The 21858-nt window shown below is 41.8% G+C and overlaps 7 protein-coding genes across 20 annotated transcripts in view; 4 read left to right on the plus strand and 3 right to left on the minus strand.

Moving 5' to 3' along the window:
• Positions 1-203: 203 nt before the first annotated feature.
• LOC117565329 (uncharacterized) lies at positions 204-2658 on the plus strand. Its single transcript, XM_034244375.2, has 3 exons — positions 204-1947; positions 1999-2095; positions 2155-2658. Exons 1-3 carry the CDS (start codon positions 364-366, stop codon positions 2520-2522), a joined length of 2049 nt encoding a protein of 682 aa, XP_034100266.1. The 5' UTR covers positions 204-363; the 3' UTR covers positions 2523-2658.
• Positions 2659-6627: 3969 nt separating this feature from the next.
• Positions 6628-7662, plus strand: LOC117564775 (uncharacterized). Its single transcript, XM_052003378.1, has 2 exons — positions 6628-6915; positions 6973-7662. Exons 1-2 carry the CDS (start codon positions 6726-6728, stop codon positions 7557-7559), a joined length of 777 nt encoding a protein of 258 aa, XP_051859338.1. The 5' UTR covers positions 6628-6725; the 3' UTR covers positions 7560-7662.
• A 127-nt stretch (positions 7663-7789) lies between these two features.
• Positions 7790-9680, minus strand: LOC117564774 (uncharacterized). The gene is made up of 2 exons (XM_034243673.2): positions 8655-9680; positions 7790-8597 (listed from the first exon to the last, which is right to left on the minus strand). The coding sequence occupies exons 1-2, from the start codon at positions 9556-9558 to the stop codon at positions 7942-7944; spliced, it is 1560 nt and encodes a 519-aa protein (XP_034099564.1). The 5' UTR covers positions 9559-9680; the 3' UTR covers positions 7790-7941.
• Positions 9681-9713: 33 nt separating this feature from the next.
• LOC117564773 (EGF domain-specific O-linked N-acetylglucosamine transferase) lies at positions 9714-11821 on the minus strand. The gene is made up of 3 exons (XM_034243672.2): positions 10555-11821; positions 10281-10498; positions 9714-10222 (listed from the first exon to the last, which is right to left on the minus strand). Exons 1-3 carry the CDS (start codon positions 11530-11532, stop codon positions 9844-9846), a joined length of 1575 nt encoding a protein of 524 aa, XP_034099563.1. The 5' UTR covers positions 11533-11821; the 3' UTR covers positions 9714-9843.
• Positions 11822-12184: 363 nt separating this feature from the next.
• LOC117564042 (probable phosphorylase b kinase regulatory subunit beta) lies at positions 12185-19020 on the plus strand. 4 transcript variants are annotated; one of them, XM_034242649.1, is made up of 12 exons: positions 12185-12343; positions 12407-12582; positions 13113-13465; positions 13525-13720; positions 13782-13933; positions 13993-14541; positions 14965-14991; positions 16723-16827; positions 16890-17462; positions 17523-18139; positions 18195-18467; positions 18527-19020. In XM_034242649.1, the coding sequence occupies exons 1-12, from the start codon at positions 12324-12326 to the stop codon at positions 18810-18812; spliced, it is 3327 nt and encodes a 1108-aa protein (XP_034098540.1). In that variant the 5' UTR covers positions 12185-12323; the 3' UTR covers positions 18813-19020. The 4 variants fall into 4 exon arrangements, with proteins under 4 accessions (XP_034098540.1, XP_034098541.1, XP_034098542.1 ...); XM_034242650.1 differs by lacking the exon at positions 14965-14991 and adding an exon at positions 15729-15743; XM_034242651.1 differs by lacking the exon at positions 14965-14991.
• Positions 19021-19112: 92 nt separating this feature from the next.
• On the plus strand, positions 19113-19790 carry LOC117564043 (uncharacterized). The gene has a single exon (XM_034242653.2). It carries the CDS (start codon positions 19303-19305, stop codon positions 19672-19674), a length of 372 nt encoding a protein of 123 aa, XP_034098544.1. The 5' UTR covers positions 19113-19302; the 3' UTR covers positions 19675-19790.
• Positions 19791-20220: 430 nt separating this feature from the next.
• LOC117566187 (piezo-type mechanosensitive ion channel component) overlaps positions 20221-21858 on the minus strand; it is a 38358-nt gene continuing 36720 nt past the window's right edge. For 6 of the 11 annotated variants that reach the window (XM_034245703.2, XM_034245701.2, XM_034245697.2 and 3 more), the window contains one exon: positions 20224-21858. In XM_034245703.2, coding sequence (XP_034101594.1) covers positions 21640-21858 — 219 coding nt within the window. In that variant the 3' untranslated portion in view covers positions 20224-21639. The other 5 variants (XM_034245700.2, XM_034245702.2, XM_034245705.2 and 2 more) reach the window with 4 other exon arrangements.

Consider the following 21858-nt stretch of genomic DNA (forward strand, 5'->3'; position numbering starts at 1 on the left):
CTAAGTAAAACGCGTAATTAATCAAGCAAGAAGAACTATCTTCTAAGTACTGAATGAGGGCATAAAGAAAAGCTACAGAAAAGACTCTTGTCAAAAAATCAAATATTTCATAAAAAAAATACTATATAAACTATATAATCTTTGTAAAGATCTAAAACAAAGACTACACTTCATTGCAAACACATTCAAACTATGAATATCAAGTAACATAAAGGCTTATGTTCAATCTGAATTAACAGAAGTAAATAGAAACAATAAGTTGTAAAATACAAAACACAATATATAATACACAGACACAACATCACATATTAAGTTGTCACAATTCTAAACAATTTAATAAACGTAACATAGAAGAAAACAACAATGGAAGAAGTTGAACGTGAGTCAATAGCTGTCGCAGAAGAAGCTGGAGAAATTAGCGTCCCAGAGATGCCATCACTTCAAATTGACACAGGCATCAATGATGTTGAGCAGACCGAAGCAACAGTAGAGGGCGAAAATGTTGCACCTACTGGAGAAGGTGAGGACGTGGTGTCCACAACTGATGCTCAAACAGATCGCGAGAAGCGTCTACTGAGACGTGAAGAAAAGCGAAAGGCGCGTGCAATATTGGATAGACATTATGCAAAAACTGAGGAGACTGTGACACCGGCATCACAGCAGAACACAATATCGCAAACTTCGCAAGAGGATGATGGTGAGGGTGATGGTGATGCTAAAGATGATGGTTCTGGTGCTGCTAAAGATGATAGTGCTGGTACTGCTAAAGATGAAGGTGATGGTGATGGTAAAGATGATGGTGAAGGGGGAGAGGGCGTTGAGCCTTCATTATCTGTAGAAGAGACAAAACAATTAAGTCGTTTAGAAAGTACATTAATACCCGAATCAGACGATCTGCGAACAGGTGCCACCTCATCGGAAGAAGAAGACGACTATATGAGAGGACCACAGGGAGTATCCTTCAAGGATGATTTTCTGCAATACTTCTATATGCCCAGCATGTCGGACTTGAGTACAGAATCGGAGGAGCATGTAGAATCCAGCGTACTATCACGGCCTGGTAGCGCTGTGGAGGATGAGCAAGTGGATAAGGGTAAATTTGTCAATCCTCTAACAGGCCTCACCGAATCGTCCTCAAAATCGGTGGAGGAAGTGCCAGTTAAAGAAGAAATTGTGGAAGTCAGTACTTCATCATCATCCACAAGCAGTGAATTCGAATGGCCTTTCGACGATGACGAGGAAGAGTTCAAGCCGCAACCCATGATAGCCGATGCTGAAGATGTGGCGTTGGAAATGTTTCTCGATGTCCATACATCGCTCAGTAAGTCACGCGAACAATCGACCACAGCAATGGAAGCTTTGCGAGTCATACGCGAGACACGTCAGATTGCCTTTGAGTTCATAAACAAGATCATCGATCAGGCGGTGGATACAGCAGAGTATGTGGATCCAATCAAGGAGCTAGTTGGCAAACTGAACAAATCCAAACTGATGGCCCAATTGCAAAAGCTCTATAGTCAATTTCTAGTTGCGAAGCAATTTAACGTTGATGTGAATAACAAGATGTATGATTACTATCGTCGTGTGGGACAAACCCGCTGCTTTGACTCCTTGCCAGCCAAAGTGGAGCAAGTCGAGCACAAACGCTACATGGACGCCCTAAAGCTGCTGGATCACTTGAAAAAGAAAACTGAAGAGACGAAACGAACCAACAGCGAAGTCTTAGCCAGTGTCAAATTGGACATGGATTTTGTGAGCAACATTGCATTGTCCTCGGTCGAAGCACTTGAGAATCGTATGCGTGAGGTCCTGATTCGCAAGGATGCAGAGATATTGCCACGCATCGTGGAGAACGAGCTGCGTCGAATGCAACAAATGCGTAACGAAGTCAGCGATAGTCGCTTGTGGCTTATTACCAGACAGCATACGCTAGGCAGACTGGTTGAGGTAAGTCATTAGTCCTTATTCTTGAACTCTGGTTGAATGCTGCTTCCACAGCGCAAGCGTAAATTCGATCAAATTACTGAAGAGTTGACCATGGATACCTATCTGATGGCGCAACGCGATGTCACGGCACTAGGCACAAAGGTGGAAGGTAATCCTACATGAAAAAAGATTCAATTAAGATACTTGGTTAACAACGTCTTTTCTTAGAGCGCAATTACGATTTGAATCGCATGCGAGATCGTTGCACCAAGCACATGCATCAGTTGGCTTTCATTCGCGAAAAAACCAGCTTATCCTTAGCCACATTGATGCGCAAATCCATGGAGTTAAATGAGAAACTAAAGAAACGCGAAGGTCTGCGAGATGTGCTGCTCAAATTGAAACTCAAGCGCGCGCGTTTGAAGAACCAACAGTCCGATCTGCATGAGAAATGTGGCATTCTCCATAAGCCCGCACTTCTTTATGACTTCGATGCTACTGTGGAGTTCATTGAGACGAAGCGGGAAGCGGTCGCAAAACTGAAACAGACCATGCAAGATTTGGAGACACGCATTGCTGCTTTGGAGTGCATTTGACTTTTTAAACGACATACTATGACTCAACTAGCACACCTTCTTTTCTACACTAATACAAACACTAAGGCAAATTTTTCACCAGCTGTCAGTTTTAGTAAATAAACAGCTTCATTTAGATAGAAGATACACATACCTATTAAGTGGTCTTTTATTGATAAATTCATTTTCTATATTTCATCAATTAATTCACCTTGACAACAGTCTGCCACTTCAAAGCATTTATTCGCCATGGCCACCTTATTTTATTTAAGTATACATCTTTTTTTTTTGTCTGCATTATTGGCAGACTTCATGACGCTAAATTAACTTGCAGATATTTCTATTAGCTTGGCAATTGCCAAGCCAATTTACTCTTAATATATGCACGATGCTGTCCGCCTGATAACACTTGAAGTATATTCAGGGTAAGTCGAAGGGTCTGAGGGTCACATGGTTGCTGCGACAACGTGCTCTTCCTTATCTGTTCGCAGGCACGTGGAAAACTTTCTGGCTTTTGTCTAAATGAATTTAATGAAATGGAAATGAGACGGGAGATGGGAATTCAGACTGTAGATAGCCGGAAAAGTAACTTATATATGGCTTGGATCATAACTGGTAATGCAGCAAATGAGATGACATTTAAAAAAGTATTTATAATACAAAAAAATATATATAACATTACATATACATACAGGGAAAATAGTAAAGAAGTAATAAGTCAATTTACAATAACCCTTTTAAAGCGGCATCATGGAAAGAGCAACCGAAATAAACGTTGCCATAAATTACGCTTTTTTAATTATTACCTATTTTATAAAGTGCCATAGAAATCATCAACCGAAGAAGGCCAAAACGCGTTAAATCTGCTTCTGCAGGATATCTAATAGACAATCATTTACCTGCGGCAGCTGTCAATTGTACACATCAAGGCATCAGCGAGGATGCAACAGCAGCAGCAACAACAACCATGGAAATCATCCTGGGAAATGTTGCGCAGCAAGACGAACGCATAGAAGTCACCCAAAGTACCTTTTCACACATGAGTGCGCTGGGTATCCAGTTTGCCAACACCACAATCCCAAAGGGAGGCGGAGAGTACTGCTCTCCATTCTCATCTCTCTCGGTTGGCTTTTTGTTGTAAATCACAGAGTGAAACCGAAACCGTTAACGTGTTGCGGTTACGCTGCTGACTTTGCTGTGGCAAAGGCACAAAAAATGGGAGCAGACGAGTCGAAGGCGAAGGCGAAGGCGAAGGGAGACCAAGCGAGTCATTCCATTTGGGCTTTATTAAATGCGCCAGCGGGCGGGGCAGTTCCACAAGAGGGTTGTACATGTCCCCGTATATATATTTCTAAATTTGAGTGTGTTTGTGTGTGTGGGGAAGGGCAACGTCCTGTCTCACAGTTTTTTATTGCGAATTCATTTTTTTCTTCTGACTTTCTTTTTGCAATGTTTTGGTTTCGGTTTTTTTCTTTTTTGGGTGCGTGGAGTTTATCAAACTTCTTACATTTGTTTTGTTGTAAAATGGCAGCAACACACACATACTGAGAAACCATCCGATTTAATGATTGCTTTTGAGTGTTCCGAGTTGTGAGTTTGTCGAATCGATTCGAGGGGAAAGCCACACGGGTTTCACATTTCAACTGAAGAAATCTGAAATTGTTACAATTTTTTTTTTTTTTTTTGCCTGCAAAGATTTGTCAATTCCTTGACACAATGATGCATAACGTTATCTGAGATTTTGTGCCAGGCAAAACAACAACAACGACAGCTTTGCCGAATTAATCTTCTTAATGTTTTGCCGGGTTTGGGTTAAAGATGTTCGCCGGTTCCTAAGTAGAATACTTAGGTTTATTTTTCAATCACATAATGCGATTGTTGATTGTTGTTACGCAGCTTTAAAGTGGTCATCAGTAATGTGGGGGAAAGTGTAGCAGACTAATTGCGCTTGCCACACAATGTTTGCCTGCCCCAAACAAGTGCTGTTTGGTTTGGTTTTGTCACTATGGCCACGCATAATCATATCAGCTTCCACACGATTTAACAGCGACGCAATTGCGACCCGTTCGCATGGCAACTAGAGCAGCTACAATGTCCATATTCATGTTCTGTTCTGTCTCACATCCTGCTGCTACTGATGCTGCTGTTGCATTGCAAGCTGTCAACTTTCCTTCCTTCCGTTTGGCATTCGCTCAACACTTTTTATTTCCTTTGGCTTCCCATTGATTGCATGAAAATTGCGCAATTTCTGGCTAAAAGCATCGAACGAAAGCATTCTTGAATATGCCATTGTATCACACAAATTGCAGACTGCTTTGTTGCCATCATTTATTGTCGGAGTTCTTGATATTGTTGCTGTTGTTTTTGTTATCTTGTGGTGCTTCTCGCTGCCATGGAATTTAAGCAGCGATCAAAATTGCGTTCGATAAGCATTTTGTTTATAAACGGGGGGAATGAGTTCTGTTCTGTTGCGCGTGGCACAAAGCTGTTGTCGGGCAAACAACATTAAATCGATAGGAAAAGCAGCAGAAGAGAGGTCTGCTTCATGAAGGTTTACTGTAAATAGAGAAAGAACTGTAGTAAAAGAAGATATTCATTTGGAGCATTCTATAACTTGTTCGATTTCTGCAATTGTGTACCTATGGTAACTGTTACATTTACTAAATATTAACTTTAAATCATGTTAGAAATATAAATTATATATATTCTATGTTACCATATGTTATTTTCTTTCCATCATCATTGCTAATTGCAAAAGTTTCGCTTTACTTGTGCAAACTGTCGGCTACTTAATGCTTGCGCTGGAAAGTATGCAATAATTTGTGTCTAGCGAATTCGTATGGCATTTGTTTGGTGGCCAAGCAAAGCTTTGCTGGTCCAAGTCGCAAGCAAACCCAAGCCGAAAAACGAGCCCGCGTCAACCATGCATGTAGACACAGTCAGTCATAATACTCATTATGAACGGCTTAAGCGATTTCCCCTGGGTGCGCACTAAGCCTCTTCACAGTGATTGAGACTCCCACACAACAACATCTCCTGCTCCCACTTTCACTCTTACACATGCATATGCATACAATACACACTCGCACCCACACTCGCAATCATAATTTTTTCATTCATTTTTTCATTTTTTTGTGTAGTTGTCGGGGCAAAAGCAATCTGAATGAAATCCGATTTGCAGCCTGAGCATACTACAAAGTCAGCAAATTGGCAGCAGGCAAACGAATGCTTCGACTTTGATTGTTGTTGGTCGTCCGACACATCAATCAGTTGGCTCCCACACATATACATATATCTATATCCTGCCGCAGCTACAGCTTGCTCCTTGTCATGTTTTTTGACAAACATACAAAATGCGTAATAATTAACGTTCATAATTCTTACATGCCTTTTTTTAGCTCGCTCGGCACGTGATGGCCAAATGGACATCGTGGTTAATGAAAATAATCTGTCATCAAAGCCAACAAGAAAGCCAACCCTCAATTTCAACTGGAACAGGTGAGAGCTCTGCTCCAGTCACCCTCGCTTTGTGCTGTTGAATATGAAACTATTAACTCAATATATTAGAAAAAATTGCCGGGCTAAAAGGGTTGCGATTGCAGGAAATTGCATTTGCGCTGCCAAATCAGATAGCATTGAGCGTCGTCCTGTGCCAGGATATGACATTAAATGCGCATCACAAGCGGAAACTGTTGCTGTAATTACATTGCGTAGAGTAAAAAAAGCGAGTCAAGTTAATATAACACTCTCCCCAACCAACAACTTTCTTGCTGGTCATTTGCGCCCCATTCACCCAATCCCCCATGTCCGAAGAGCCGCTTTGTTTGGGCCATTAAATTAAATATCCTCGACCTTTGCTTCTTTGCAGTGTGCTGTGTGGACACAATGCGCGCAATTTCTGTCATTTCCTTAATAGAAATCTTATCTTTTGTGACGCCTTCATCGTCGTCGTCGTCTTCGTATTCGTTTTCGCATTGGAGTCAAGAGTGGAGCGTTAAGCCGGATATCGCACCTTTGACATCTGCTGCCAGCGGGGAGTCCAAGTGTGCCTAAGCGGACATTATGTCTCTCTGCTCTCTATCTATTTCTCTCCTTTTGTAGCAAAGCAACCCAAGTCAACAAAATCATTGTGGCATTTCTAGATTCCAGTTTCCAAGTTTCTTCAGACTGTTCAAATTCAGCAACATTTTTGCTAGACTGCTGCAAAATCTCTCGCTCTCTGAAATGAGCTGTCAATCCGCCCACACTGGCTGCAGTGGAGCACAAGCGTTGGCCACTGAGCAGCAGCATGAGGAGAACTGTTCGTATGCCTTAGGTCCGTATCCAGATGAAGTCATCATGTTGGCACTAGATCGCATACTTTACTATTCAGGCGTGACCAAAATCAAGCATTTGCTGCAGATGGCAAACTTTGGTAAGACATTAATCAAACAGTCTCCATCAACAAAGCGTCTTCAGTTTCCTCTACTAGGCACTCCCAGTCAGCTGGCGCCTCCAGTTTCCATTTCGACTCCTACCGCTCCGTCGGCACCTTGTAAAGTGAGCTGTGGCACTTCTACTTGCAACCTCATTGGCAAAATCGATGTTTCCAAGTACAACAGCAGCAATAGCAGCCTTTCGCACTTCACTTCGGCCAAGACGGGAAAGAGTATCAAAGGTTTAACACCCAGTTTACGCTCTCATACAGTGAATGTAAGCAATCTACGGCCCCGCACGCCTCATGTGGATTTTGCTAATCCGGTGGTTGACAATCGCCTGCCAGCTGGTCCTTCTTTCTCGACAAGTGTGAAGCAATCCTTGTCTGCTTGTTCTATTGCTTGTCGCCGGCTCAAGGTGAAGCTATCGGCGACGGCTCAGAACAAGGATCAGCGCTGGGTGTGGACACGTTTGGTCAGCTCTGCGAATGGCTGCAAAGTGTACGAAGTCTATCAAAACTCACAGTCCGATAAGAAGCCATGGAAATCGTGTGATCCTAAGCAACAGCCAGTCGTTGTCTTTCTGGTTATGCCCAGTGGGTATGTCATGGTCTTTGAAACTGTTTCGAGAAGCTTGTTATAATGACGCGAAATTTGTACGTATGTGCTTACCTTAAGAATCTAATTTTAATTCACACACAAAGTATTTTAGTGATATTAATGTAAATCTTAAATTTTAGCGAAAATTGGATTATAATTTATTTGATAATTGTTAAGATTAAAACACGGAAAGGAGTGTATAAATTACAATTAATTAACAAGTTTGGATATATACAAATGGTATGAATACAATTAAAAATGGAAAAGGAAAGGGAATCACTTGATTATGGACATGCTGGAAAATCGTTAAAATACATTACTTTTCTTCTTTAAATTCACACAAAATACTTTTAGCTTACAAGTTGTTAACTTTGTACTTAAGTGGTAAAAGAAAACTAACTTAAAATAGGAATCACAGCTTAGCTTTACGCTAGACGAATTTGCTTGCGAAACAGCACATAAACAACTCCTCCAGTCACCAGCATATACGAAATCAAAATAAATATTCCCTGCAATGAACTGCGCTGCATTGGCTCCAGAGACATGTTTACAAAGCCCGTCAAAAAGTTGGAAATCATAAAATGTGTTAATCCATTCATATTGAGCGATTCCACAAACGCTGGCAAATCCGTTGGCTTGCTCTGCGCCATCTGGGCAGGTCGCTTAATAGTATCCGGAATCAATAACGTATTTTGTCTAGCTATGACCAAAGCGAACTCAAAGAGGAAGGCGTAGAGCAGCATCAGGGACAGACAGATGCTAATCAACCAGATGACGTAGCCCGTGTTGAATGTAACTCGTGCAATGCCGCAGGTAAATGCACAGACGAAGACCAGCAGCCAACCAATAATGCAGAAGATGAACATGTGTCGCAGCTTGGAGCAGAACTGCACATAGTTGAGGTGATCTTGGGACATGTACCATTTGGCCACGTAAATGCTAAGCAAATAGAGCGCAATACAGCCAGGCAGAGCACTGAGTCCTTCGCGATTCGAGTCCAGCAAGCCTATGCGTTCCACACTTTGCATCACATACTCCGAGAGACTCAATTGTAAGATCAACTCATGCAGCCCCAAAACACCTGTTAAGAAATTAAAAATGTTCAATAAACTTTCATTTAAAGTACAGAATAACTCACCTAGACTGAGAGGCAGCAGCTGCTTATCACTTGGCGCAAGTAAGCTGACAATGCTTCCAAAGAGTTTCGTGAATCCCAGAGTAAAAAAGGCATTCAAATGCTTGCCATATTCACGCTCATCCTGATGGTAGTCAATCATGGTAATCACCAGAGTACGTGCTGAGCCAAGCACCAGCAATGGCAACACGACTTTGGGCAGCCTTTTAATATCCCCGAGGTGCCGAGATCGCTGCGAAACTAAACCCATGATGACCACAAACAAGCCAATTCCCATGTCCATGATAGTGGCACCAAAGTCTCTGCTTTTGCCATTGCCCACCAGGAAATGCTTGAAGTCAATGGCCAGGATGGCGGCACCAGTGCCCAGGTAAGCAGTGGCGCGTATTAGAGTGAATACAATGGGTCGCTTGCCCAGTTTAAAGCTGTAGTCCGTCGTCTCCGCTGGGAATCTTGACCAGACACCAGAGCGCCACAGCAGGTAGGCAATATAGGCGCCAACTAGTGTCACATAAAGCGCATTACATTCACTGGACAGCATCATATTACATACGGTGGGCAAAGAAACCACTATGAACTCCATGAGGAAACGTCGCGTCGAATGCAGATGTAAACGTTGGCACAGCAGCTGCGAAAGCGTAAAGCCCAGTAGTGTGGGCATTATCATGAGGAAACTGCTCAGACTGCTTCGAACCGACTGCCAGGATTTCTTGTCTGTGCGGTACTCCACCACTTCTACCAAGTCGATATCCACAACTGGAGTCCAACCAATTTTAGTCAAATAGCCTTCGAATATGTGAAGCGGCGCGGAGAGCAGGCAGCTGCCTGCAGGATTGTAGGCTTCGTAGTAATAGCCTTTGCCTGGCGTGGAACCAATGTCCAATCCCGGCCAGCTCATCGTCCGCATTTGTTAAGTTCACTTTGCTTTTGTAAATTGGAATTGTTGCGGCTTGGTCGCTGCAATGCGTTAGATAAACAAAAACAGCTGTTGCATGCCAAGTTGCCACCTTGGCAACTTTTATGTCGCGTTATGGGAAGTAAACAAAAACAGCTGTTATGCGGAGCGCTGCCACCTTGCGATGGTTAGCTCTTATACTGTTATCGATAACGATATATTGAAATGTCGATACTGTCGGTTAGTTTTTGAAATAAATAAATGCATTGGGTAAATCACAAAGCGCTAAAACCCTAACTAAAATTCGTCGTGCTGTGATGTTGGCGTTGTTGCTTGTGGAAAATCTTTGTGCGCACGCACTTCTGTTGCCGCTTGAGCCACAAGACGACCAAACTCCTGGGCGTCAAAGCGATAATTTGTAAACTTGGCATGAGCGCCGCCCTCAGGATGATGTCCCTCATCTTGTGGATACACCAAATCCGTTTGCTCCCAGGTTACATAGTGCACACCACGCAAGCGCGCCAGATCCTTGTAGCAATTGGGATCCTCGCAATTGTACAACTCAAAAAGGCACGCCCAATTCGGCAGAAAGAGCAAATGGGTCAAGCCAGCGCCATGCATGCCAATGAGTATATCGCTATTTCTGGTAATGGCCAATTGATCGCTGAAGGAAAGGCTGTGTAAGAGATCGAAAATTAAATAAAAGGTTGTTCGATTACGAATTTAATACTTGCCGCTCATAGGAAACACGTTGCACTTGATAATCTTCGTTGTCCTCTAACTGTGCCAGCAGTTCAGCTTCATTGAGCACCTGCCTGTATTTTGTGCGACGTGAAAGATAAGTGATCCTTAGCTTTCTCTTGGCCAGTGGCGGCTGATAGGGAATCTGCAGGCGATGTAATATGAACTCTGAGAAGGCGCGAAACAAGCCGCTGTTGGAGCAGCCCTGAATCTGCAAGAAGCAAGATAGATTACTAAACAGTTCTGGTCAATTAAATTGCTACTTACAATGGGTGTATTGTAGAACAAACCAAAGATCATGCGCGGCAGCAGCGGTAACACAACATTCCTAAAGCAGACCCGCTTGCCCTGCACATCACTCAACGTCCAAACCGGACGCTGACTGAATGCCTTGAATGTATCACGAAAAGGCGAATCATATGGATAAGTTTCCCAGATCAAAATCTGCACATCAGTGTTGAAGGCAGCAGGATGAGATTGGTTGACGAAGAGCGAGGCATACAGATTGAAGAAGTCACAGAAATGATGATACATATTGTAGGTGGCATCGATCTTCATGATGAACGTCGGCGCATTCACCACTAAGTCACAGGCGCCGCTCTCCAGCACCGGATGCGGGAGCACATCAAAGTTGCGCAGCTCCGGGCCCCAAGACTGCAATGCCGAACCAATGTGATCCATTTCAGCATTAAGGCGCGTGCGATTTAATTCACAATGGCCCAGCAGTTGGCCTGGTTTCAGAACATCCATGTGATAGCGTATACGCTCCTTGCGCTTCGGCACATCACGTAGATCGATTAGCAGATTCCTCCCGCGACAGAAGCGCAGATAACGTGTGCATTCCAACGATGAATCCGTTAGATACTTGGGCATACACTGAGGCGTCAATTCGTCCAGCTGTTGTTGAATGTAGCCAAAGTCCGCTTGGTAATAGAACGTTTGCACTTGCGCCTCCTTGCTCTGCACCCAGCCAGTGTGATCGCCGGGACAGTTGGGGGTTTGGAAACGTGCCTCAGGACTGCAGTTGTGCTCATGGCCCCAGCAGGCGCGAGATTCGAGTCGAGTTGTGGCATTTAAGGGCAGCTGGCCTTTCAGTTTGGGGAACGTGTTGAGGTAGCGTATGAGATGATCCGTGGGTAGATTTGGCAACGTCAGCGTGTGCTTCGTTTCGGCAAGTGAAGGGCGCAGTTGCAGCGCTAGCAGCGCGTTGAGTATTAACAGTTGCAGCATCATCACAAGACTCATTCAGTTTTCTTTTAAGTACTTCGTTTATTTGTGTGGCGCAGAGACTTTCTCATTGCGCTTGTAGCGGCTGCATTTTCACGGCCAACAATGGCATCAAGCTGGTCGATGATCTCACTTGCTCGACACGCTAATAGATGATTATGATTTACTTAATTCAAACGTCAAGCATCTGCCTGCCGTTCGTCAAAAGGTGCGACACCATAAAAAATAAACCTGCTTTGAGCGGGCAGCTGTTTTGCACAGCTGTTTGGCCCGGCCACAGGGTAATTCAAGCGCATCAAATAATAATATGTGGAAGATTACGCTGCAGTGACCCGCTGCTCGTAGTGTTCGCCATAAATGAATAAACAATAAATAACAAATATTATTAACTGCTTTTGCTGGAAATAAAATTTATAAACTGACACAAATGCACACACTACAACTTTTCCCGCTTGCTCACAATGACATGCATTTTGCAACTACTTTAACAGCACACTATCCTTACAGACTGTTAAGCAGTTGGTCTCTTTGCATATTTTAACAGCAACCAATTACAGCTGACTTAACAGCGTCTATGTAAATAAACATACTGTGACGTCACACACTCTTTCATTCCTATACACGCTATGCTACGCCACATCTCTTTACATTTTTGCACCCTTACAGTCTGTTAAGCAGCTGGTCTCATTGCATTTTGCGTGTTTGACTCTTTTGAAGGGTATATTTTTTTTCTTCTTTTGCGTATACATTTTTCTATGATTGCTGCGGTAATTAAAGCAACACAACGCGTTTAATTGACGACAACTACCATGCGTAATGTGCCGAAATCGTGCGTAATCTTTTCAACTCTTCAATAATTTCACAAGTGTATAAAGTATAATTTCATCAACAGTCTCGGCTTAGTAGTGACAACGCCAGGTGGAAGCGCGGCAGGCGGAAGTGCGGTGGACAGTGGCATATCGACAAGTGGGCGGCACAATAGCCTGGAAGACATCAATCTGGATCAGTTCCTGAAGACTATCAACTACGAGGATACAGTGAAGCAGCTGGACATTTACTATGGCATTGGTAAAGTTTCTTCATTTTTGCAAACTTCGAAATTCCAAAGTGCGACTGCTGCAATCCTTTAAATAACCTTGGGACACAACTGTGTAGGGCAGCCAATTTAGCATCCAATTGAGATGATGCCACATCGCATTGCTTCTATTTATAAACAGACGTGTAGCGAAGTCGTCGCAAAATTGTATCGGCAGTTGTTTGCTCGATTGATTGTTGCCTCTCTCTTGCCCACTCGCTCTCTTCCTCTATCTCTCTCGCGCGCGTTCTCAAGCGCTGTTTGGCGTTTGTTTATTTGCATATGTCAACAACAACATGTGCTTGAGGCAAAGCCATTGACAACTCTCGATTTTAATACAGCTGCTAATCTAATGTATACCCTGCACTATTTAAACGCTTTATGTCGGCATGCTAATAGAAAGTTAATGATGAAACGTAAAAGAAGGCATCTCCGGTCTCATAAAGTATACGTAGTATATAATAGCTCGGTTAATTCTTTTTAATTCGACTGCCTCCTAATCTTTACCTTGATCTCGTTTTAGTCAAGCGACAGCTGCTGCGTTATCAGAGCCCCATCACTGGCCTCTTTCCGGTGATGAGCACCGATCAAGTGGTGGGATCAGTTCGTGATAGCGTTTACTGTGCTGCCGCCGTGTGGAGTTTATATCAGGCCTACAGACGCATTGACGATGATCGCGGCAAGTCGTATGAACTTGGTCAGAGCACCGTCAAATGCATGCGCGGCATTCTGGAGTGTTGGGTGAAGCAGGCGTCGCGTGTGGAGCTCTTCAAGCAACGGCAATCCAATCAACATGCCTTGCACAGCAAATTCCAGCTGCATACGGGCGAGAAGATCTATCCAGATGAGTTCTACAATCATTTGCAGATCGACTGCGTAAGTAGTGAAATAGTTTTACAATATAACTTATCTGAACAAGCATTTTTGTCTTGCAGGTTTCGCTTTATTTGCTGTTCCTGGTGCAGATGATTACCTCGGGATTACAGATCATTTACACCCACGATGAGGTGGCTTTTGTGCAGAATCTTGTCTACTATGTGGAGCGCGCATATCGCACACCAGACTTTGGCATGTGGGAGCGTGGGTCCAAGTATAACAATGGCACACCAGAGATTCATGCCTCTTCCATAGGCAAGTCTAAAGAGTCACTTGCATTTATTTTGCTTATTAACTATTTGTACCCCGCTTATAGGCATGGCCAAGTCTGCTCTGGAGGCTATCAATGGCTGCAACTTGTTTGGCGAGAAAGGCGCCTCCTGGAGCGTTGTTTACGTGGACATTGATGCTCACAATCGCAACCGAAGCATCTTTGAAACAATGTTGCCGCGTGAATCGAGCTCCAAGGTAAATAAAACAATCAATCAAATAAAAATCTGTAACTAATACATTGCCTTTGCTTACAGGGCGTGGATGCTTCGCTGCTGTTGACGCTCTCCTTCCCAGCCTTTGCCTCACACGAAGATCGTCTGGTGGAGCAGACCAAGCAGAATGTTGTCAATCGTTTGCGCAGCAAAATGGGCTTTAAGCGATTCACGCGCGATGGTTTCCTGAGCAAAACAGAAGACAAAACACGACGCTATTATCAGGCAGGCGAGTTAAAGGAGTTCGAGGGCCTGGAATGCGAATGGCCGCTGTTCTTCATCACCATGATCATCGATGGCGTCTTCAAGAACAACAACGAACAAATCGAGGAGTATCAAAATGATCTGCGTCGTTGCCTGCACACTGATGCCAATGGTGATCCCGTGGTTACCATGTACTATGCTCCCGATGGCGACGGCTCCTATATGCGTGCTCCATCGCAGTCGCTGTTCCTGTGGGGCCAATCCTTTTTCATCATTGCCCAACTACTGACTGCTGGACTGCTGCACATTAATGAATTGGATCCGATTCGTCGCTACTTGCCCAGCTATAATCGACCACGACGTGCTGGTCGTTACTCGGCTTTTCAGGTGAGTTGGCTCTAAGAAGCGCGGGCGGAACTAAACGGGGAACTGATTGACAATGGGGAAATGTCACAGCAAAGTCCAAAGCTTAGCTGCCGACGCCGCTGCTGCGTTTCTGTGTCTGCTGTGTGTGTCTGCGTTCGCTGTCCAATTGGTATTAAGATGTATTTTTAATTGTAATTGTTTTCTTTCTATGGGTTAAATGACTTGATTGGCTGCAACTAAATACTACATACTATATTGTCTCTTTATATATACATATATTTTGTCCATTCTACTCTACTACCATCGTAAACTACTACCACTACTACTGCTACAAAACAATACAAAATCCCCTCGAAAAACTTTACAAACCTTCCACACTACTACATAAACGAAAATTAATTCCCAAACCTATTTTAATCGGTTGGCTTACAAAATTGTTAACAGGGCAAAGCTTTCGATGATAAACACAAAGTAAGTAGTCGATATTCCTATAAAAAAAAACCGTACCTAATACGATCTGTACATATAGATCAAATTGTCAAAATTCTTATAACTATTTTGTATACAAACTATGCTTTGTTTTTTTTCTTTAGATGTTTTGCACATTAGATCACTATTTAAATGCAAATTCTATTATTATTTGGCGACACACACACACGCACACACAAACAAAACCAAAAAAAAAATATAGAACTATACTACATATACAGATGTGACACTATTCCGATCCAGCCCAGCAGGAATATTCAACGATTTCAAGTTGACATAACACTTTAAGCTTAAAGGCTAAAAACATAAAGTATTTGGTTAATATTCAGGCTAATTGGCATGCAGTTATTAATTTAGAATTTTTATTTAAAGTGTTTTAGTAGATTTGAAGATTAATACAAGTTTATAATAACAATGTTCATAATAGATTTTCCTGCTGGGTTTCACTTCAAACACATAGACACGATCACACACACGACTTCAAAGCTACATACAAAAAAATTCAATTTAATAATTAGTTGCAAATTCTTATCAATGATATCATGGCTGTGTTTATTGTTTAACTGTATATAGTGGAAAACAAAACGAACCTCAACAAATTGTTGCTTATTTATTTTTTGTATCTAAATCAAAAGTTTTTTCTTTACTCTTTTCGGTACTGTTTCTTGTCTATAAATCTACTGCATATTTTGTTCCTACTACACACGCTCTATACATAGGCTAAACCGGGCACTGTAAGTAATGGATCACCACCACCAGATGTTGGGTTATTTCCTTCAACGTAGTTTTTCAGTTATTATCCTAAATTTAATATTATTCTGTTGTTTTTTTTTTTTTTTTTTCTTAATGGCTTCTCTTGATCTCGTTAACCGATTGTAGCTAACCATCACAAACAGCAAGCACTTAATAGCTAGAGACAAAATTTTGATTAATATGCAATTGTCTAAATTTAAATATATATACTATATATACTATTTTTGGGGGCAGCAACAGACTATCAAGTAGTGCGACCCAACAAATGTTTCTACTAATTAAAAGCCTATTGTTAAATGTTATTCTCTACTAAAAAAAACCAAAACAAAACAAAAAAACAAACTACAACAACATAATTATAGAAACCACGCATACCTCTAATATTGGATGCCAAGAAGGTAATTTGTGGTTGGATTGTCTGGGTCAGGGATTAATTTCCTAATGAAACGAATATTGAATGCGTTGTATAGGCAACAAATTGGCAGCTAAAAATGGAAAAGAAATTCGAAATTCACTTTCAACAATTCAACACTCTAATTTATTACTAAACTTTGTAAAACTCGCGAGTTGTATAAACATTTAAAATGCCTGAAAATACTTATTATTTTTATTTCGTATCTTGATTGTAAGTTATGTTATGTAAAACGTTTTCTCTCTCTCTCTCTCTTTTTATTTGTTATTGTTTGTGTCCGGCATGTCTAAAGTCCTGATCCTCCACACGAATTGATTTGTATGTTCCACATTCCCATCTCTCCCACACTCTCCTATCTCCCTCTTTGTCTGCTAGAATCCTTTATCCTTAAATTATTCCTTGCATTTTTGCATTTTGGCATTTGGTTAGTTCTCGTCATCACCTCGATGATAATTTCAGTGTATTTAATTGGCTGTATGCATTATCTAACTTCCTAAGCTTTCATACATATTTATCTTTGCTAATGATTGCTGTGTGCATCCTTGCAGGGCACCGCCACTGATTTGGTGGTACAAATTGTGCTGATTGCCGAGTCCATGCGCCTGCAGGCCATGATGGCCACCTACGGCATCCAAACCCAGACGCCACATGAGGTAAGCAATTTTAGATATTTATTTCAACTCTTTTGCTCACTTAATTTCTTGTCTTACTCAAGGTGGAACCCGTGCAAATCTGGAGCTCCACAGAGCTTATCAAGGTCTATCAGCATCTGGGCGTCAACAACAAGGTTGGCCTCTCCGGTCGTCCATCCCGTCCAGTTGGTTCGCTGGGCACCAGCAAAGTCTATCGCATCTGCGGCATGACTGTGCTCTGTTATCCTCTGATCTTTGAGGTCTCAGACTTTTATTTGTATCGCGATATGGCGCTGCTCATCGATGACATCAAGACGGAGTTGCAATTTGTGGGCAAATATTGGCGCCTCTCGGGCCGACCAACAGTTTGTCTGTTGATACGCGAGGAGCACATGCGTGATCCGCAATTCAAGGAGATGCTCGATTTGCTGGCCATGCTGAAGAAGGGCTATTGCGATGGCATGAAGGTGCGCATTGGTCGGCTGCAGAACCTCATCAGCAGCTCGTGCATTGAACATTTGGATTTCATGAACCAGAGCGATCTGACAGACAATGAGAATGCATTCTCGCAAATCAATCACGAGTACATTGGCTATCAATCCCTCACAGATGTGCCTAAGGCCTTGACCTATGTGGAGGAGAAGGTCTCCGTTGCAGTAAGTTAAACTATCAAATATGTTTGCTTCTCCTTGAAACTAATCTGTTTACTTCTACAGCACTTTGATAGCAAACCCACGCCCGATATTATCAATGCGCTGCGCAACACCGAATCCATCTATTGCCTCTGCCAGCTATGGGGCATTTTGCTGAACCGCGAGGGACCGCACTTTGAAGTGAATGGCCTGAATGTGAATACAGCTTTGACGCAGCTCTATCATCGCGCTGGTTCGCTGCGCTATTGGCGCGCCGTGCGCTATTGTTCCTCGTTGCTGCATCACATTGTGGACTCCATCAGTCCGTTTATTACCACCGTTCTGGTCAATGGCAAGGAGCTCACCGTGGGCATTATTGGTCAAAAGGAGACTGTCTTTGACAAGCCCATGACGCCAGCTGAGATTCAGAATGTCATGTACACTAGTGTGCAGCCGTACGATGTGATTCAGGCTGTGCTGCAGCAGGAAGTGGTTTTATATTGTGGTCGTCTCATTGCCACCAATCCGTCCATGTTCCGTGGTATTCTAAAAATACGCATTGGCTGGGTACTCGAGGCTATGCGCATCTACCTGCAGATCTCGGGTCAGCAGAGCATCGATGTGGATAATCTGTCGCCGTTCCAAGTGCGCATCCTACTGCAGAAGGTGCTCACAGTCAGCGAGTGGGCTGTGGAAGAGAAGTATGCGGAGGAAACTAAAATCAAGTAGGAAACTAATTCTAATCATCTCTTACAGATTGACAACGCTGCAGCGACGCCAACTCGAGGGCTGCTTGTGTCGTGTGCCTAAGCACTTTTATAACAAGATATGGGAAATTCTACAGCGCACACCTCAGGGCATCCTGACGCAAGGACATCATCTGCCTGCCACGCCGACACTGACAAGCATGAGTCGCGGCGAATTGACTTTCAATCTGCTCGTGGAGGAAACACTCATTTGTATCGATCGTCCGGAAAGGCGACAGATCACCGTCGAGCTGCTCTGCATTGTGGCCACGATTCTCAATCGGTAAAAGTAGCTTAATCTTGTGTAAGCGAACATAATACAAAGAGTTTTATATCTTACAGCAATCCGGAGTTGCACTTCAAGCAAGCACTCGATCTTGATGGCATATTAGCTGAGGCTTTTGCCATGTACTGCAAGGATAACAACATACAGCATCAGCCGCAGTCCACAGAAGCCAAGCAGGAGGATTTGACGGCCTTCTACTCGTTGCCGTACTCGGAAACAACTGGCTATTTGGCACGTGCTGCTGTTAACAAAGTGCTGCAGGGCGGGGTCTTCTCCACCGCCGAGGACGATGTGCAGCTTGATGGCGATCATCTACATGACGACAACTGCAAGGTGTCCTAAGCGTGCAGGCACAAAGTCAATGCCTTTGTATATAACGCAGTTTTTGCCATATCCTCGTTATTGTTGACCAAAATGAATTAAGCAACACTCTTAACTATCAAAGTAGCTCGAATTTGTAGCCTGTTCTAACTATTTTTATTGTATGTGTCCCGCTCTCCTTGTCTATGCCTTTAGTTGTTAATTAAATGTTATATATTATATTATATTATATTATTATATACTTTGTTGCAAACAACAAAACAAACGAGACAAGTAGTTACATCTACGGTCAGTGCTTAGTTAATAGGTCAGTACCATTTGGAAGGGTGGGAAACCCCATCGATTGTTGCATTTGACAAGGCCCTGTACCCACTTTATGCAATGACAACCGACAAATCAAGGTGTATCGATTATTGTGTCACTCTCGTCTCACACTGCACACAACTAACAACTATAAAAGCCAGTCCGCAAGTCTGTGCTCTGTTTACTACTATTCAAACATTTGGACGGCATGCGTGCACCGGAGTGGATGAGCAATGAAATGGCGCGGCTAACGCTCAAGCTTGAGCGTTACAAGCCAACAAACAGTGGATACAATCGCATACAATCCATTCGTCTGTCCAAGAGTGTGCAACATATGCTCAACAATCCATTGCCAGTTGCCAATTCAGTGAACGCAACTCAGAGGGATTCCCAGCAGCAGGAGAGCACCTTTACGACTCCACGTCGTCGGGGCGTGCTGAGCCGCAGTGAATCCCATTGGGAGGAGGTGTATCCAGCAGTCAAGTTCAGTCGGCAGCAGAGCAACGAGAGTGCCTCCAGCGCGGACAGCACAGAGAATAAATTTACACACTACCGGAATTGCTCGACTCGCATTACCTGAGCTCATCGTGGACATTTGGCAGCACCTATAATTCAATTTGCACTTTTGACGTAGTATCTAAGCAACATCATTTATAAAATTAAGTTATTAAAAGCAGTTGATTTGCGTTAAAGTTACATTATGATGATGATGATTATTATGATGGGGAAAATTTTAATTGTGAAGCAGGCATATTTATAATCTGGAAAATAAACAGATTGTGTAAGAAATCGAGAGAAATCAACTAAAAGATTTGCACTGAAATATGGGTCCATTATCTTTTAATATCACTCTGACATTTCGCTTCTTTGATATATTTTACACAACATTTGTCTCTAAAGTAAATTCCACTTGCCTATTTCGTCAGCCAGATCCAAGGTAAATATTCTGAAACCCTTTACAAATACCACACAGTGTTGGCTTTGTTAACTGTTTCACACCGCTAAGCACTTGAAACTAATCCGAGGGAATCCAAAAGAATGCAAATGTGTTTACCATTTAATACAATAAATTTTGATTCTCTATTTGTAATCATAGTAAGTAGTTTTGATTTTGTTTTGTTGTAAGCTAATTAAAATATTAAACGCTAAAAATAGGTACACTTTTTGTTATTAATTATACTTCTATGTTAATCTTTAAATATTGTTTGTTTCTTGGTACAAAAATTAGTTGATTTCTTTTTTGTTTCGTCAGTTTATTAATTCATTTCAATATGTATAAAATAGCACATAAAGTTTTTAGTTGGCGTGTGTGTGTGATGTGTATGTGTATTTAATCTAATGCTAATTGGAGATTGCCCATTTGAGATACATATTAGGTATACACAGGCTTATTTATTTCGGATTGATGACATTCAATTTTAATTAAGCAGAGCGTATTGTAAGCCTTTGAATTATTGCATTTTGATATGAAATTGCCGCTTATCCGTTAAGCAAATAATACAATTTGCATTCGATATACAAAAATATGTTAATGTGATATGCCTATAAATAAATTCAACGCTTTATATAAACATGCATGCAACATATACGCACTTTCCACTATATATCATTTTTTGTTTATATATGTACATAGCACTATAGATTATTTTCTTTTAACAAACATTTCCAACATATGCATACATAATATCAATTCAATTTAATATAGTTTTTCTAGACTTTTCATTTCAAAGGCAACATAAATATTTACGTACAAAATTCTTGAAGCTTGCGCACACGACACTTATTAAGTTTACATTTACATTTAATTCACTATTATTGTAAATACAAAACATTTATTTATTGTTATTTTTGTTTTTGATTTTGTTCACTGAACTGCTTGGATGCGTAGTTTAAGTTTTGTTAGTTGCAGTTGTTAGTTAGTTGTATTGATTTACAATTATGTTTGTTTTGTAAAATGCTAAAAATCCCTGAATATGAGTTCTCATTATTATTATTATTATAATTATAACAATAATTATTATAGAGTTTTTACACACATAAGTATATATGTAAGTATGACTTAGTTGATAACTTAAACAAATTATTACTCGTTATTATTTCGTTTATCTAATCGAACAGCAACACTTTTGCACTTAATAAATTAGTTACAATTGCTAGACTTAAGACATGCACTAGTTATATTTAGTTGGTGTATAGTTTTCGCAACGACTTTTACACAGTTTTCCCATTCACATGGCGGCAGTACTTGACGTTATTTAACTAAACAAATGTTATTATTGTAATTAACAGTAAGTGTGTTTTTCGTGTCGTTTCTGATGTGGTTGTTGTTGTTGTTGAGGGTTTGTTGTGTTTCTGTTTTCAGTTTTTGCATTTCAATATTCGATATTCGTTTATGTTTTTCTTTTTTCGTTCACGTTTTTTTAACTAATTTGCTGTATAAATTTAAAAAAGACTATGAAACCTACGTTAACGCAATAAATACGTACATCATTCATACGTAAACAAATTCCTAATTAACTCAAATATTTAAATTATTTAACCTATGTTATTGTTGCTGCTGCTGTTGCTGCTGATATTGATGCTGCTGCAGCTGCTCAGGGCGACGAACACTCATGCGACTGGGTATGGAGTCAGTGTCACCATCATCATCCAAATACTCCTCTTTGGGTCGCGTCCATTTGATCAGCGTTTCGGGCGAGCGATACAGGAAGAGCAGTTTGGCAAATAGATCCTCCTCTAGTGCAAACTCCAATGCCTCGCGCAC

Source organism: Drosophila albomicans, chromosome 2L, assembly GCF_009650485.2.
Source record: "Drosophila albomicans strain 15112-1751.03 chromosome 2L, ASM965048v2, whole genome shotgun sequence".
NCBI classification, from domain to species: Eukaryota; Metazoa; Arthropoda; class Insecta; order Diptera; family Drosophilidae; genus Drosophila; species Drosophila albomicans.